This window comes from Abramis brama (assembly GCF_963993115.1).
Source record: "Abramis brama genome assembly, chromosome: 24".
Taxonomy (NCBI): Eukaryota; Metazoa; Chordata; class Actinopteri; order Cypriniformes; family Leuciscidae; genus Abramis; species Abramis brama.
Genome location: NC_139986.1, coordinates 7,161,140 through 7,178,557, shown reverse-complemented (window position 1 = coordinate 7,178,557; position 17,418 = coordinate 7,161,140). Strand labels below are relative to the sequence as shown.

Sequence of the window (17,418 nt, the reverse complement as noted above, 5' to 3'; positions counted from 1 at the left end):
TTCCTGTGGGCGAAAATGCCTTGTTGATGCTAGAGGTCAGAGGAGAATGGACTGACTGATTCAAGCTGATAGAAGAGCAACTTTGACTGAAATAACCACTCGTTACAACCGAGGTATGCAGCAAAGCATTTGTGAAGCCACAACACACACAACCTTGAGGCGGATGGGCTACAACAGCAGAAGACCCCACCGGGTACCACTCATCTCCACTACAAATAGGAAAAAGAGGCTACAATTTGCACGAGCTCACCAAAATTGGACAGTTGAAGACTGGAAAAATGTTGCCTGGTCTGATGAGTCTCGATTTCTGTTGAGACATTCAGATGGTAGAGTCAGAATTTGGCGTAAACAGAATGAGAACATGGATCCATCATGCCTTGTTACCACTGTGCAGCCTGGTGGTGGTGGTGTAATGGTGTGGGGGATGTTTTCTTGGCACACTTTAGGCCCCTTAGTGCCAATTGGGCATCATTTAAATGCCATGGCCTACCTGAGCATTGTTTCTGACCATGTCCATCCCTTTTTGACCACCATGTACCCATCCTCTGATGGGTAATTCCAGCAGGATAATGCACCATGTCACAAAGCTTGATTTCAAATTGGTTTCTTGAACATGACAATGAGTTCACTGTACTAAAATGGCCCCCACAGTCACCAGATCTCAACCCAATAGAGCATCTTTGGGATGTGGTGAAACGGGAGCTTCGTGCCCTGGATGTGCATCCCACAAATCTCCATCAACTGCAAAATGCTATCCTATCAATATGGGCCAACATTTCTAAAGAATGCTTTCAGCACCTTGTTGAATCAATGCCACGTAGAATTAAGGCAGTTCTGAAGGCGAAAGGGGGTCAAACACAGTATTAGTATGGTGTTCCTAATAATCCTTTAGGTGAGTGTATATTATGAGAACATTAAAGTGTTTTTTTTACCTTTGATGCATGTAAACCTGTTGTAGGAGACCTCCAAAACAAAATTAGGAACCTTTAAAATTGCATAATGGGGGTACTTTCGTAATGGGCTGATCAAGATATTTTGAAAGCACCACAAGGATAAAGTGTTTACACTTTCAATTGGAATCAACCAACAAATGGCTTACATAGAGCTGTCTCTGCAGATTAAGCCATAGTAGAAAATATTGAAAATAATACACGCTTCTACACCACAGAGACTTGATGAGCACATACTGCGCTGACTGGGGAAGCTGTAGAAAGACACCCAGAGGTCTATTTCCTGCAGTGATGCACCTTTTGTTTATAATATCAACCTGGAAACTGCTAGACATCAGCATATGGAGCAGATGGATGTTTTTTTTTTTTTAATTCTCACCCTCAGCTGGTGTAGAACCCACCCGAGGACTCACATTAGCTCCAGCACAGCTTAATAGCTGGTCTGAGGCCAGATCTCAGGGCACATCGTCTCTCAGTACGGTCAGCGTTTGACCCCACAGGCTGGCCAACCGCTCTCCGTCCCAGTGCACGTGTCTGCTTTACTCTGTTCCTGGATCTGTCGGCCCGCAGACGCAGGAGTGATGGGCTGCGTGCTGTGTGCTGCTGTTCTATGTTTAGCAGCACTTTCAAAGGCCCTCCTGCTGTTTTAGACCGTCACAAAAATAGATCTACACCACAGCGTTATTGTTTCTCTACTCCCAGGCCAATTTTAGGTAGAGCTGTTTGCTTATGCTGGCATGTTCTCCAAATTATGCCTGTGAGAGAGCATAAAAATGTTCAAACAAACAATGTAAAGCTAATTAAAGCACACTGACCGGGAGGGGACATGTTCGTTTCACTTAGTTTTGTCGTGGCCACAACATATAAACTCGTGAGAACGTGATAATATGTTGTTGCCACGAGATATTAATTCATGGGAACGTCATATTAAGTCGTGGGTACGTGATAATAAATCGTGGCGTCGAGATAATTTTGTTGAGGTAACGACATCATGTCGTGGCCACGTGACGTAAAGTCGTGGCCTCAAGATCATATGTTGAGGTCACGATATATTTTTCTCGTGGCCACGAGTTATGTTGAGGGTACCACACCGGTCAATACTGTAACCATATACAGCAGTCAGAGATGGAGATGACTGATGAAATAACATTTTACTTTGAATTAGGAATGTCATATAAAGATGTAGTGCGGTCTCTGGCATTAAGACATGGGTACGTAAGTGAAAGACACCTGAAGCGCATTCTTAAGTTGAATGGGCTTTTTCGTCAGAAATTTGCTGGCTTGAATGAACTTGGATCACGAATAAAGTCCCGTTTAAGGCAATAAACAAAAACAAATTATGAGAAACTTAAATTAACAAATAAAGAAAATTTTGACCGGGGTAAAAGGAGGAGCCCGTATCGCGTGTGAAGATTTGGTTCCCACATGTTATAAAACTGGTAGCCACGAGAAATCGGTTGCCGTTCCCTCAACATATTAAGTCGTGGCCATGAGAAACGGATGTCGTTCGCTCAACATACGATCTCGTGCCCACGAGATATTATGACGTTCCCACGACTTAAGATCACGTTCCCACGAGTTTATATGTTGTGACCACGACAAAACTAAGTGAACCGAACATGTCCCCTCCCGGTCACCGTATTAAAGCATTCTGCAATGGGGGTAATAAATGGAGGCATAGATAATGAAACTTATTTTCACACTAGACGTCAGAGTTCGGTTCAGTTCAGGAACAATAGTTTTTTCAGTTCCTTTCAGAACACAGGACACAAGTTTATACTCAGAACATACCAAAAATGAATAAAAATGACACAATTTTCAAATGGTAATTATTGCATTAATATAGACTTTAACTGAAGTGCAGTCACACTATAACTCTATTATACAGCTTCGAATGTGGCTCCTCGTGTCAGGCAGCAACTATCCATTTTTATAGTTTTACTGTTATTAGTTTTATTACTTTTTGTGCTATATAATGTCAGATTTATTTGATCAATTTTCAGATTTAGCTTTAATCATTGTAGTTCCAAATAAAAGGAAAAAATAATCAAATTAATTTAAATACCTTAAAAAAAATTCAATTAACTGGACCATCAGATTCTCAACACTTTGGTCACGTATACCTTGTCAGTTCACCTTTTAGTGTTTTATCCCGTTCTGTACACACACAGTTACTCTGATTAAAGAATTAGTACGTATAGCGCTCAGTTGAATGTGGTAGTACAGTAACTAATTTTTTTCTCTTGGAGGAATAATAAGAACTATTATTCATATTCATATTCATATTATTCATGTTCATAATTAATGTGAGTAATGCATAATGTGTAATTAATTCTAGAGTGAAGATCATGGTAGCCCACTAGTATTGACTCAATTATTACCAAATCGGAATTACTAATTATTTGGAACAGTATTCTAAAGTGAACAGCATGATAACTCCCTAATATTGACTGAATTCATTGTAAGCTTTTGAGGTTTTTGTAAGGGTTTGGTAATGACTCAAGTGTTACTGCATAAAATAATTCTAAATGATAATCCGTGGCATCCCTAGCTGGTCACGATGGTAACTTTAGAACCCACTGACTACAAACCGTTTTTAAAATTACTTGATAATTTATCATCGAAATTGTTTATCGGCATTCATCCTGTGATTACTAAAGTGTTTCTACAAACACCAGTTATAATATAAGAAAGCTGGCGTGGACTAACAACTTTGCAACACTGCACACTTCATTAACTAAAACCACCTTTAATCATAAGAAAATGCCATCAGATAAAAAAACGACTTTACTTACTCGTTGATTCCTCCATGCTGAAATCGCTCCGCTGTGTGTGTTCGAAATCTCCCTTAGGTGATGGTAGCTGTTTTTAATGCCTGATCAAAAGTTACTGCGAACCTGATACTACATCAGGTTCACATTACATAATTGTTGTTATTAAATGAAACATTATAGATTGATCTGAATAAACAGGGTATGTGCAACTTTTGTTTATAAGGCAGCAGGCTAACCGGGTCGCTGTATTTTGTGCGAACGATATAAATCATAATGTGATTTGTGCTTAAAGAAAGATTACCCATTAAAATGTCTTTACATAAAGGGCCAGATCATGGAACAATGCACAGTACAAGCGCAGTATTGAGCTTCTTGAGTCTGTTCAGTAAGGAGCGTTTTGATTGGTGGATTTAAAGCTCACCGTAATTGGCTAAACAGAACAACCTCCAAAAAAGATATTTATTAATCTTAACCTGTCAGGAAGGTCTCAAAAATACAGCACACTAATTCAAAGCAGTCCACGCACATGTGACGATTTGCAGATGCAGATTCAACAATCCATAAATACATGTAACATCATTCATAAATGTGTGATGGAAATTAATTCAAGAACTTGATATATACATATTTTTGTAAACATTTTAAATTAATTTAGGTAAGATGAATTTGTGTCAGCATTTGAGGAAATATTTATGCTTTTACTTGTGTATTTATGAATTGTGTTTTGAATTTACGAATCGGATTTTGTAAATGTGAATTGTGCTGTGAATTTAAGAATTTTGTTTTGTAAATGTATTATTTTTGAGGCTGATCTGGCTCTATACAGCACTGGTAAGATCACTTAGTCTCACTACTTTTAGTGAAGATGATTGTTGATTGTTGTTTCATTTGCGGCAGTTTGCACATCTGCTTGCTGAAGAGATACTTAGCACATTTGTGGCAATGCGTGTTGCAGCGCTGCCTATAACAGCCTATATTGCCTATAACATGCTATGACATATTTTTTATTTTCTTTAAGTGGTTTGAGTGATTGGATTTAAATCCATCTCTAAAGCGTTTCGGAAAGCATTTAACACTTGGTCTTTGCACAAACTAATAGCTAACCGAGAATACGCATGAAGTGACCAGGTGTAAACAGGCCCTAAGTGTCTAAAAACATGTCATTCAGTCAGCACTTAAGTATATTATTTTAAATGTATGCTACAGTGTACTTCTTTTATCTTTGGGATTTGTTCTGATTTTTAAATACATTTTTCATATCAACTGATATAATTTAATTCATCTCACAGCGGGTTAGTTTGGCTCAGGCTTAGAACTCATTACTGAATAATGTGCCTTTCATGAATGGAAAATATACTTCCAGAACGCAGGCTGCTTTTGTGTCATCTGAAAGGCAAAAACAAAATGTTTGCTATGACATCGGCAGTGCCACAACTAACAGATTAACAAAGCATCTCTACAACAGTGACCCACAGCTTGTAGTGGTGGAATTGATCTAATTTGTCAAGCCATAAATCTCAGTGACCCCAGACGTCCACCTGTTTCTCTCATGCTCTCCCTGTCTCTCTCATTGTCTCTCAGTCTTTTTGTGAATGTCAAAGGCACAGTTGTGGCAGCTGTCAGTCAGTGAGTGTGTGTCTGTGTGACAGGATAATTGGCCCATGACACCGCTCACACTCAGAGCTAGAGGTTTTTAATAGCGGGCATCGCACTGTCGTGCCAGGAGGTCCTTTTGCATACAGCATGTCCCAGCAAACACCTCAACCAAGACACCACCTCCACTGATGTTCATCCTCTTTTATCTGTCCTACGATCCTGCAGCATTATAAACATATTCAGCAGCATATCGGCATGTCTTTTTACACAGCAGAGGCTATTTACATTAACTCCGCCCACCATTGTCTGAGTGAGCCAGAACAAAATATGAAAGAATTCTTGCTGATAACAAGAGCAGTGTGGTATGGAGAGTAAGGCAGGTGGCGTTAGATTTTGAAGCGAATGATCCAAGTTTGAATCCGCCTTTTTCCGAACTCATTCTTTTGTCTTTTCCCATCACATATCAGCTCAGACAGTGGAAATGAATTGCCTAATGTACATTTAATAGTGGCAATAAAGTGTTTAACTGGTTGGGTTAGAGGTGGAACAAGTAATTACCCAATAAGGCACCATCCATTTATGAAATTAATAGATATAATCATAAATACTGAATATGTTGTCATTATTGCAGACTGTTTTATAATATTCTACAATACACTAAGGTGCAAATAGTATTTGCCCCTATGGTATTTCAATGGTCTACTTTAGACAATCTACTAACTATAAGTAACTTTGCAACTACATGTCAACTAACTCTCATTAGAGTATTAGTAGACTGTTAGTAGACTGTTAGGTTAGGGTTTGGGTTAGTAAAATAAGTTGACATAGTTGCAAAGTTACTTATAGTCAGTAGAATGTCTGTTGTGGAGCATCACGAGCAGATATTAAGCAGACAGTCTACTAATACTCTAATGAGAGTTAGTTGACATGTAGATACGTCTAATTAGTAGAATGTCTAAAACGGACCGTCAAAATAAAAGTGTTGCCAAATACACTTTTGAAATGCACTACAAGATTTGAAGTGCAACACATTCAATTCAATTAAGCACACAGGTTCCAAACCTGTCTTTTGTGGAACATAATAGGTGAATTTTGAGTTGACTTATGCAATGTTTAGACTAGCTTCTAGTCTGGTGCGTCTAGAGGTCGCATTTTCGAATATTCGATCTGTAATTATTATTCAAAAAATAAAATACTATTCGAACTTACTACGTTGCTTTGCTGGCCGTAAATGCAGTGAATCCATGATAAATCCCAAGCACTAACTCACAGTTATTATGAAATGCACTGGGTGGCGCTGTGGAGCGTGTTAACAAGTTGTTTGTATTTGATTAGATAATGTTGTCGTCTGCCTCGCGAAGTATAAAATTAATTGAAAATTATCGTACAAAATGGAGTTACTTTTGATCAAATTAATGAATGAATCTGAGTTATAATATCATCACCACAATGAGAAATCACATGAAATCCAATTAAGCTGGACCCCGTGTGAGCTGAGATGATAACTTATCTGATAGTAAAATGATTTTGAGATATATAATTACTTTAAGTTTCGTTGAGGGAGACAGGTAAGAACAGAAAACGCAAAGTGCTGTTAGAAACTTCGCTTAGCACACAGTTATCTTTGTCGACTCTTACTTTTGAAAGACAATAACTTTATATACGGTGCACTTTCAGATTTAAAACTTTGCAGGACGTTTTCATTCACTTATAGCTATGTTACACATGGTTAAGTGTACACAGTACATGAAAGGTCATTTTCAAAAATCCATAATAGGGGCCCTTTAAAAAGTGTTTTCGTTAAACATAATTTAAATAAACGAATATTCGAATATTTGATTTTTATGAGCCCGAACATTCGAATGGAGTATTTTTGAAAAATGCCCATCCCTAGGTGCGTCATCATGGAAAGCATCCATTGGTTGTTCAGGAAAAAGATGGATACTTTCTTCAGTTTTGTGCATATGGACATCAGTGGAGACAGAGTTCCTTTATCTAAACCAATCCCTGCATCCCTAGTCTTAGTCAATCAAACGTTCTTTCTAACTTTCTCTCTCTGATTAAAAGTGAACAGCGTGAAGGTGTGTAGAGCCACTGGAATCATCCTGTGTACTCCCAGCGGCTCAGATCTGCCAGTGTCTGTGTCGGCGATGTGTCTGTCCGGCTTTAATTAGGATAGAGTGTTCCCAGCTGAAGCTCTCACCTGCTCAATACCCGCCGTCAGCTTGTGCTCTATCAGAAGACCCTGTCCCTTCCTCTCAGCATGGGCCAGAGTCTGTTTCTCTCATTTCAGGCAGAAGCTGTTATCAGTTGTGTGATTCCTGAAGCTTTTATTGCAGGAATTGACTGAAAGCTCAAGGGGTCAGTGCCCGGAGTACACAATGAATAATATTGGGAGTGTTGCTATCTCTTTACTGCAAGTCAATATACGCTTGATCTCGGCTTGGCTAAGGATGAAAGTGGCAGTTCGCAATGTTATGGATAAATGGAGAATGATTGTAAACTAAAATATATAGAGCTGAGTCATAAAAAAACATATTCAAATAATTTTGTTTTATTTTGAGTAGCCCAATATGTAATATTTGGTTTGAGTTGATTGAAACCTGTATATGTAATGCAGCATGAAGGAATTTATGCAAAATGCCTCATAAATCACCTTATAATTAGTATTGTGTCCTCATAAATATTTGCAACTGCATTTATATTGGATTGTGATACTTACCACTTCAGGTTATTATGTAATATAGCCTACTTTAGTGCAAGACCTGTAACCATGAATATATTCATGCATTAATGTGTATTAAAATCACATTAATCTCTGTTACTTTAAACTATCCTTGTATCTCTGTAAAGCCGCTTTGGAACAATCTACATTGTTAAAAGCGCTATATAAATGAAGATGACTTGACTTGACTTAAAGTTTTACCTAAGTATCTATTTAAGGCATTATGGATACCTTTAAAATGCATTGTATTTGCTTTATACAAAATATGTTTATGTTAAAAATAAGCAAAATACAGTTTTGTTTTGTTTTTTTAAAGAAAGTAATACATTTAGATAGGTAGGAATAGGTAGGAAAACATAAACTTACCTTGCTTTATGCCCAGTACACATTGTATGATTTTGGGCTTCCCCATTCCCAAGATGACCAATCATGGCAATTTCTGTGGTTGTAGCTCCTAAACGGTGATCCAACGTCTTTCACTGAGAGAGGTTCAAAGACGGACGTTTTCATGGTCTTTTGACCAAAGATAGCCTGTGATAATTTTCTAACAGTGTCAAACATTTAGCATGATCATCTCACAGTGTGTTTGCTGCTACGACCTACGTCTACTGACTAGCCAGTAAAAATGCAACATGAAATAGCAAATCGCGATATGGCGCTTAAACTTAAAGGGGACCTATTATGCCCCTTTTCACAAGATGTAAAATAAGTCTCTGATGTCCCCAGAGTGTGTATGTGAAGTTTTAGCTCAAAATACCCAACAGAATTTTATTTACAGCACGTTTAAATCATAATTTTTTGGGTCTGTGAAAAACGCACTGTTTTAGTGCTTCTCCTTTAATGCTAATGAGCTGCTGGTTCACGGCACAGGGGGCGGAGCCTAAGCAGCCGCGATCAGAGCCAGAACAGGGAAGATGATAATAATAAAACAGACACAGTCACAGTAATGGTGTTCATTTCGACCATAAAAATGCCTACAGAGTCAGAGGATATATGCTGTATGGAGTTGGAACAGGTATAGTTTAGTTTAATTACGATTATAACCTATTTGGCATTGCTTGTATACACTATTAATGCAAGCCTGCTGTAGGACTCCGTCTGACGATCTGAATTGTCTGAATGATGACACAAAATATACTGATGAGTTTAATAAAGTTTACTGTATGTCACACAAAAGATGAAGCATCAGTTTTTCTTCAGAAAATCACTGTTAGAGCTGAGTAAACAGTATAAGAAGTGTATAAGTAACTTACATAAATTTCTGTAGAGTTGAGGGAGCATTTTCTTTGAAAACAAAATGAATCCACCTTGTCTTCAGTGGCTGGCAGATTTCAAGAGTAAATAGAGAGTGCTATGTGAATGAATACATCCAGCTACAACACCTTCAATGCTTGGGAGATGCTTTGACGCTTCTCGTGAGTGCATTGCTGCAGCAATGGCTGATGTGTACAACTCGCAGTGAACTCGATCAGGGCGGGTAAGTTATAACGGCAGTGTCAGTCAACACTCGTGGGCGGGGCCTGTGGCTTTAGTGATGTCACTAAAGCCACATTCTGAAAACAGGTCGTTTGGAGACACTGCTTATGATTTATGGGGATTTAAAAAAAAGGAGTGAGTGGATTTTTATCACTGTAGGGTGGTTGTGTACACACACTGCCAACACACATTTATGTCCAAACACCATACAAAAGTGAATTTTGCATAATAGGTCCCCTTTAAAACAACTTACCTCAAGCTCCATTTGCAAAATTGGCATGCCAATTTTCCCTATCCATGACCGCATCCATATTCTCCTCTTTCGCTTCCTCCTTTTTTTCAGCGCACATAAAAAACACATTTGCCAAGGTGCAATTCATCTGGCTCTATTTGCTTACCACTAGTGCATGCTAATGACATTTTATTCTTCTAAACTAACTTGCGTTGTAGCCTACGATTCAGTAGGTATCATCATCATACAGTCTACATAAATGTCGTAACCAAGTTTATTAGATACATGTCATACAGTGCGATTTGTAAGGATCTTATAGAATTGCCGAAATCGTACATTATGTAGCAGGCATTAGTAGGAAATACTAATTAGTAAATTTTTCGTCATAATGGTATTGACTTGTATTGTCCCTGCATTCAAAGAGTAAACGTAGCGGGAGTGAGTTATTTTCGGTTTCCAGTGAAGGACCCAGCATGTTATAGGCAGTGGCTGAAGGCTGCAAAGAATCGTAGCTAAATATGGAGATAACGCAATGGAAAATCTGAAAAACCTCAGTGTTTGTACTGTGTTCTATCCAGTGGAGTTTTGCTGACAAATAAACGGAAATCTTTCTGTCATAGTAACACAGAGAAAGTTAATTTCAGTTCTGACATTAACAATACAAAGTGGGTTAAAAATCTATGAAGTTAAACTTTTAATTGATCAAAACTGACAGTAAAGACATTTATAATGTTAAAAAAGATTTCGGTAACACTTTATAGGGTCCAATTCTCACAATCAACTAGTTGTTTATTAGCATGCATATTACTAGGATATTGGATGTTTATTAATACTTATAAAGCACATATCAGTGCAGTGCCTTATTCTGCATTACCATATTCTTCGTCCCTACATCCCCAATACCTAAACTTAACAACTAACTTACTAACTATTAATAAGCAGTAATTAGGAGTTTATTGATGCAAATGTTTTAGTTAATAGTTAGTTAATAGTGAGAATTGGACCATAATCTAAAGTGTGACCAAGATTTCTATTTCAAATAAGGGCTGTTCTTTTTGATAATAATATTAATAATAAGAAGAAATATTTCTTTAGCACCAAATCAGGGTATTATAATTGTTTCTGAAGAATCATGTGACATTGAAGACTGGATTAATGATGCTGAAAATATATTAAGAAATTTATCACAGGAATAAATTAATTAATGTAGAGTAAGTATACCTTTATAGTTGTTTTCTATGATCAAGCATTGCCAAAACAGAAAGCCAAAAATAGAATATGAGATCGTGGGCCAAATAACTCTCACTGTGCATCAACATAAACAGATAACCTCTTTCTGTTTACTGTGTACTCAGTGTACTCAGGGTCAAACACTCTTTTATGCTAGAGTGTGCCAACCAACACAAATTTAAGTGTTACTGCCAATGTAGCCTCTTTGAAACATGCTGCTGAAAATGACTTCAAATTTATATGTTTATAGTTAGACTGTGAGCCCTTAATGCACTCTGACCTTTCTCCAGTGGCTATCTGTCTTCAAACCCTGATCATATAGAAGCATGAAAGACAGAAATGGAGCCCTCTTCTCTCTAAAGATGGATTTGTGTAAGTGTTCTACCGTTCTGTGCTTCATTAAGGCTGATGTCGCTGCTGTTCTACTCCAATATGAAGGCTTTGGTCCTTTATAGCTTGTCAAGTGTGTGCTGGAGTGGATCGGTATTGAGCAGGGGTCAACATGTCTGCTTTGGGCCCTGGACTGCAGTCATGAAACACTCATGCCTGCTATAGACTGTGCGATTTCGGCAATCCTATAAGATCATTACAAATCACACTGTACGACATGCATGTAGACTGTACGATGATGACACCTATTAAATCATAGGCTACAACGCAAGTTAGTATAGAAGAATAAAACATCATCAGCATGCACTAGTGGTAAAAAAATAGAGCAAGATGAATCGCACTTTGGCAATTGTGTTTTTTATGTGCACTGGAAAAAGAGGAGTAAGCGAAAGAGAAGAAAATGGACGCAGTCATGGCTAGGGAAAAGAGGCCAACTTGGCATGCCAGTTGTGCAGATGGAATTTGAGGTAAGTAGTTTTAATTTTAGGGACATGTCGCGTTGATCAATACACCAATTCATGTTGCATTTTTTATTGGCTAGTCAGTAGACGTAGGTCGTAGCAGCAAACACACTGTGATCATGTTAAATTTCGGACACTTATTATCGCAGCCTGTCTTTGGTCACAAGACTGTAACATCGGCCGTCTTTGAACCTCTCTCACTGAACGACGTAGAACCACGTTTAGAAGCCACGACCACAGAAATCACCACAATTGGTCTTCTTTCATCTGGGACAGCCCAAAATCGTACATTGTGTACCGGGCATCAGGCCTGAAATACTGAGGAGATACTGAATTAATTTTCTTTTTGAATTCAGCAAATGAGCCTGTCTTTAATTCAGATACTATGTCTTGACACATGCAAGGAGATCTGTGCCAAAACTGTCCCCGTTTGAATATTATATATCAGATGACGCAGGATATTATATATCAAACTTGCATTGCTCACATATTGAACCTGCTGAAAGCAGAAACAAAGCTTGCAGCTCTAGAGTCGGCAGCCCAGCCTCCCTAGTGGCTCTTTGCTATTAGTAGAAAGTTAGTCTTTTGTCTTTATTGACAAAGAAGAAACTGCGAAGATCCTATTATTAAGCAATAAAGTACAAGCTATATAGGCTCTTTTTTTGTTCTCATTTCAAAATCCAATCTGCTTTGCTGTGTACTGCCTTCAGAAGTAGCTACAATACACCATCATAACTGAAAAAAAAAAAAACCTTTTCCGATTTAGAATGCTCTACTTACAGTAGGCAGCAACCCTGTGCAGCACACAAGCTGAACAAGAGACAATTGATTCCAATAGTATTGTGACAAGGACTCAGGTTGAGTGGGATCCATATGCGGTTTATTGATAAACAGCAAGTTCACAGTACAGGCACGTGTGGGTCTTATCACCAGTATAAACAACAGTGTCAGAGGCAGCACGATAATCATAACCGAGGTCATAACCGGGCAAAGGATCAGGGCAGGCAGCAAACAAACCAAGTAACAGTCCAGGCAAACGATAGGGTCACAGGCAGGCAACAAGAAATCTTCACTGGTGTTTGTAACAAGTATTCAATGTTAGCATGATGCTAAGCTAATGCCGCAACATACAATAGTACATTATTGTGTATTATTGCTACTTGTCTGTATTGAATGAAATTGATTTATATTTATTTTTTGGACTGGAGAGCACATGTGCTTTAAAATGCTGCCCATCTCGACAGATAATTAGGTTTTGAAACAGAGCCATATTCAAAGCCCAGTAACACTTTATTTGTCCACTTTAGACATTCTACTAACTATAAGTAACTTTGCAACTACTGTACATGTCAACTACCAATCATTAGAGTATTAGCAGAATGTCTGCTTAATATCTGGAAACACTTTATTTTGATGGTCTCCGAACATCTGACATTTTACTGACTATAAAGTAACTTTGCAAGTACAACTTATTCTTCTAATCCTAACCCTATCCTAACAGTCAACTAATAATGAGAGTTAGTTTACAGTTGCAAATTAATGGGAGTTGGTTGAAATGCAGTTGCAAATTTACTTATAGATAGTAGAATGTTTAAAGTGGACTATTGAAAGTGTAACTCAAAGTCCTGGTCATAATCTGCAGGTCACAGAAAGTTTTTTTTTTCTTTTTTTTTTTTTCTGCAAATTAATGAACAAATAATGCACATCAGGTGTGTTTTTTTTATGTTTTTATTTAATGTATGAAGCCACTGTAAACTGACACATTATATATTCTATAATAATTGTACAAAACAATATTTTGTACATGCAACTTAGGTAGTTTTATTGTAAATGGAAAATGTTAGCATTTCTTACATTTCAGCAAATTACCCATCAACTACAGACCGAACCATTGCGTTGGCCATGTTTTCACAGTTTAAAATCATGCCACCTTTTATACATTTCTTCGAAAATATCTTTTTATTCTCCAGTATTTTTTTTTATTATACTTGTCCTTTGAAAAACCACCAAACAAAAGACTTCATCCCCAAAGAACCATTTAGACAACTCAAGAAATCTATTCAGAGATGGTTCTTTATAAAACAAAAATCTAATATATATTCTTGCACAAACATCCATGCATAAGTATATGGAATTTTACAATGCTCTTTTTTCCAGTTATATTACCTTGTGTACAGTACAGTTTTGATATTTCCATCTTCTCTCTATTTTCCACAGTGTTTGCCCATCCCAGGTCATGGATTTGTGCTGGACAAGTATAAATGTCACTGCAAAAACGGCTTTTATCATCCAAGCAGAGTTGCAGTCAATGGCTTTAAAAGTAAGTACTATGCTAAAATGTTATAGGTCAATAAATGGGTTGAATAAAAACATGCAATTTCAGAAAATCTTCATTACATTTCATGTAGTAGATGTTGTTTTTTGTTTTTTAATAATATTATATATGCTCATGGACAGAATAAGAAATGTGTTATTGTTCATATGCTTAGTCTACACATAGGCCTATTTGTCAAATATACAGTGGGGTGTAGAATTCTACTTATAAAAAATGCTTCTATTTTCCATTTTTGTAATTTAATACATGTTTTTAATTGCAAATTATATTAACACTTTGTTTTAAAAAGTATGAATATCAGAGTGTTTAGTATTTCATGTTTAATGACTTCTTTCTTTATTCAATGCCATATCTTTCCTTTGTTTAAAATGATTCAAAACGTTCCGTTTCCCTCAGGTTTAAATTAGATTTCAAATCCCACTTTTTCAGTGTGGACTCACTGTGCAGTTAGATGCAATGTCTTACATAAATATTGTATTCACCCTCTCAGACATGCACACATGAGCACTTAGCATACCTGACTTCCCTCTCATCTTATTGGAGCACTATGACCACACCCCTTATGTTTAATTAATTAGCTCTCTGAACAAAAACCTCTGTCACTCTAAAGTTCTCCCACAATGAGCACTCCAAAAATTGGCATACACAAACTCACAAACACACTCATGTGTAAAAGAGACTGGCAGAAAGAGAAACATGTGATCAGCACTATGCTGGCAGTATCAGGCCCTCAGCAGGGGCCCCAGCACATGGCGCTCTTTTACACCTCACTGAACACAACAATGTATAATGCTTCAAAATTTGCTTTAATTTTTAATGTTTCATTCTCCCATGTTCGAAACTGTTACTTTATATGGAGAGGTTAATTAGTTTATATAGTTTCTGTCAATGTGAGACCACTCAAATTGGCCTAAAACACTGAATAGTTGTGCCATGAATTTGAGGTTTTGGTAAAAGTCATAAAGTTTCATCTGCTTTAAGAACAGATTGTAAAGCTATATTCCTTCCAAACTGTGCAGAGAGAGGTAGAGAGGCAGACAGACATCACCACAGGTCCTCCATCTGTGATGGCTCCTCTCTGGCTGTCCTTCAATGATCTCCGATAAGTGTGTTCCTGGGAGAAGTTGGCTGTGTTCTGTGTATTTCTCTTTTATCTGCTCTACTGAGTAGTTTTCTGATTAAGTAATGGTAATGTCTCATGTCTGGCCGTCATAATCCTGGTTTATGTTAAGAATACGCTGGTGCGTGTATACAGTCTCATGTCATCCGTTAGATTTTTATTCTATATATTATAGTACGGTTAGCCTAAAGCAATGGTTCTCAAAATTAAAGTTAAAGGTTCAATTAAAAGGTTAAATAAACAGGTAAAACAATTAAAGGGGGTTAAAGGTTTAAAGGGTCCATGACCAAAAAGGTTTGAGAACCACTGCCCTAAAGGAATAGCAAATACCAAATTCCTAAAGGAATAGTCAATCCAGGAAGAGCTGTGAAGCTTTTGGGTTATTGATGCACTCGATCTACTCCATCTCCAGCTGAATCTGATCTGGATGTAGTCTTTAGCAAAAACATGATTTTTTTTAATGCTTTTTTATGAAACCTACCCACATTCAGGTGTTGATAAAAAAGAAATGCAAGAAGCTTGAATAAAAGTTGTATTTATTTTGGGTCTGTGCTTTTGATATACTGCATGTTCAGATATTCATACAACAAAATAATTGGGGCCATGAAACTTTAGCGGAAAATGCTAGCGGTGTCACGTTTTGAGTTTGATTTTTAATCTGTTTCTCTGTTCTGTTCAGGTTTGACTTCTGTTAATCTTCTAGGGGCTGTTTACAGGACACTGTTTTCAACTAAAAACGGAAGACTTTTTATGCATTTTGGCCGCTCATTTACACTTCACAGCTCTTCCTGGATTGACTATTCCTTTAGGAATTTGGTATTTGCTATTCCTTTAGGGCAGTGGTTCTCAAACCTTTTTGGTCATGGACCCTTTAAACCTTTAACCCCCTTTAATTGTTTTACCTGTTTATTTAACCTTTTAATTGAACCTTTAACTTTAATTTTGAGAACCATGGCGTTTTGGGTGCCTGAAAACTCAAACTTTTGAAAACGGGTTTCAAAGTGCAAGTTTTTGAAAATGGTCTCTGTGCAAAAAACAAAAACGCGAACCCATGAAAACGATGACGTCATGCACATGCGTATAACGTGAATGGTGATCTTTTTGACAATTGTGTCGTCTGTACGCGGAAAACTCGTTATATGTAAAACGCTTTAAGCATATCGTTGTCATGTAAACGTACCCCTAGTCTGTTAGTTACTTCAGTTCTCCTACTTTCTCTCCATGTTTGTTTCTATGGTCACTAATTAATTAGGTTCCTCAGTTCAGGTGTGTTGTGTTAATTATCTAGTTAGTTTTTACCTCTGTTTTGCTGTGTATATAAGCCCTCAGTTTGAGTTAGTCTTTGTTCTGGTATTAGGTGGTGTGTAGTGGTTTTTCCCTACAAATTCCTGTATTTTGATTGGTGTATTGAAATAAACTTTCTTTGGATTGTAATTTCTGCAAGTGTCTGAACTACACAGCGTGACAGGTGGTGACTGGCAACTTTTTTCAAAAACCCTGGCGGGGAAAGAGTTCATATCTGCTAACACTTTATTTTGATGGTCCCCCAACAGACGTTCTGTTGAATATAAGTAACTTTGCAACTGCATGTCAATTTATTCTACTAACCCTTGAGGGGGTGAGTGCAAAATGGTCCTGAATTTTTAGCACAATCTATTTTTGACTTCTGTTTTAAAATAAACTCAGGGGGAAAAAATAAAGAATGATTTTTGACGTCCCATTTAAAGTTGTCTCTCCGTATTAAACTAATTGCAGGGGTGTCCAGTCCTGCTCCTGGAGGGCCACTGTCTTGAAGAGTTTAACTACAACCCTAATTAAGCACACCAGCTCCCAAGTGTTCAGGATTACTAGAAATTTCCATACTGGTAGGTTGGCGATCAACAGGACCTTGACCCTCCAGGAGCAGGATTTGTAACATATAGAAAACATTTCTCACTTCACCTTTAAAATCTTGCAGTATGGGTAATCACAGACAGCCATAAATCAGCTAAAGTGGCACTTGTTATTATTTTTATATTTTTTCTTGTGATACCATGGCTTATTCATTCTAAGTTGCATGGCTTAAAAATTCAAGCTATTAAAGAGCATGATGTTGTTATCATGAAAAGATGTGATATGTGTAACTGATG

At 37.4% G+C, this 17,418-nt stretch overlaps 1 protein-coding gene across 2 annotated transcripts in view; it reads left to right on the top strand.

Moving 5' to 3' along the window:
- Positions 1 to 17,418, top strand: part of gpr158a (G protein-coupled receptor 158a) — a 106,304-nt gene that overhangs the window by 36,353 nt on the left and 52,533 nt on the right. For both annotated transcript variants that reach the window (XM_084103577.1, XM_084103576.1), the window contains exon 3: positions 14,052 to 14,154. In XM_084103577.1, coding sequence (XP_083959703.1) covers positions 14,052 to 14,154 — 103 coding nt within the window. The remainder of the gene's footprint in view (positions 1 to 14,051; positions 14,155 to 17,418) is intronic.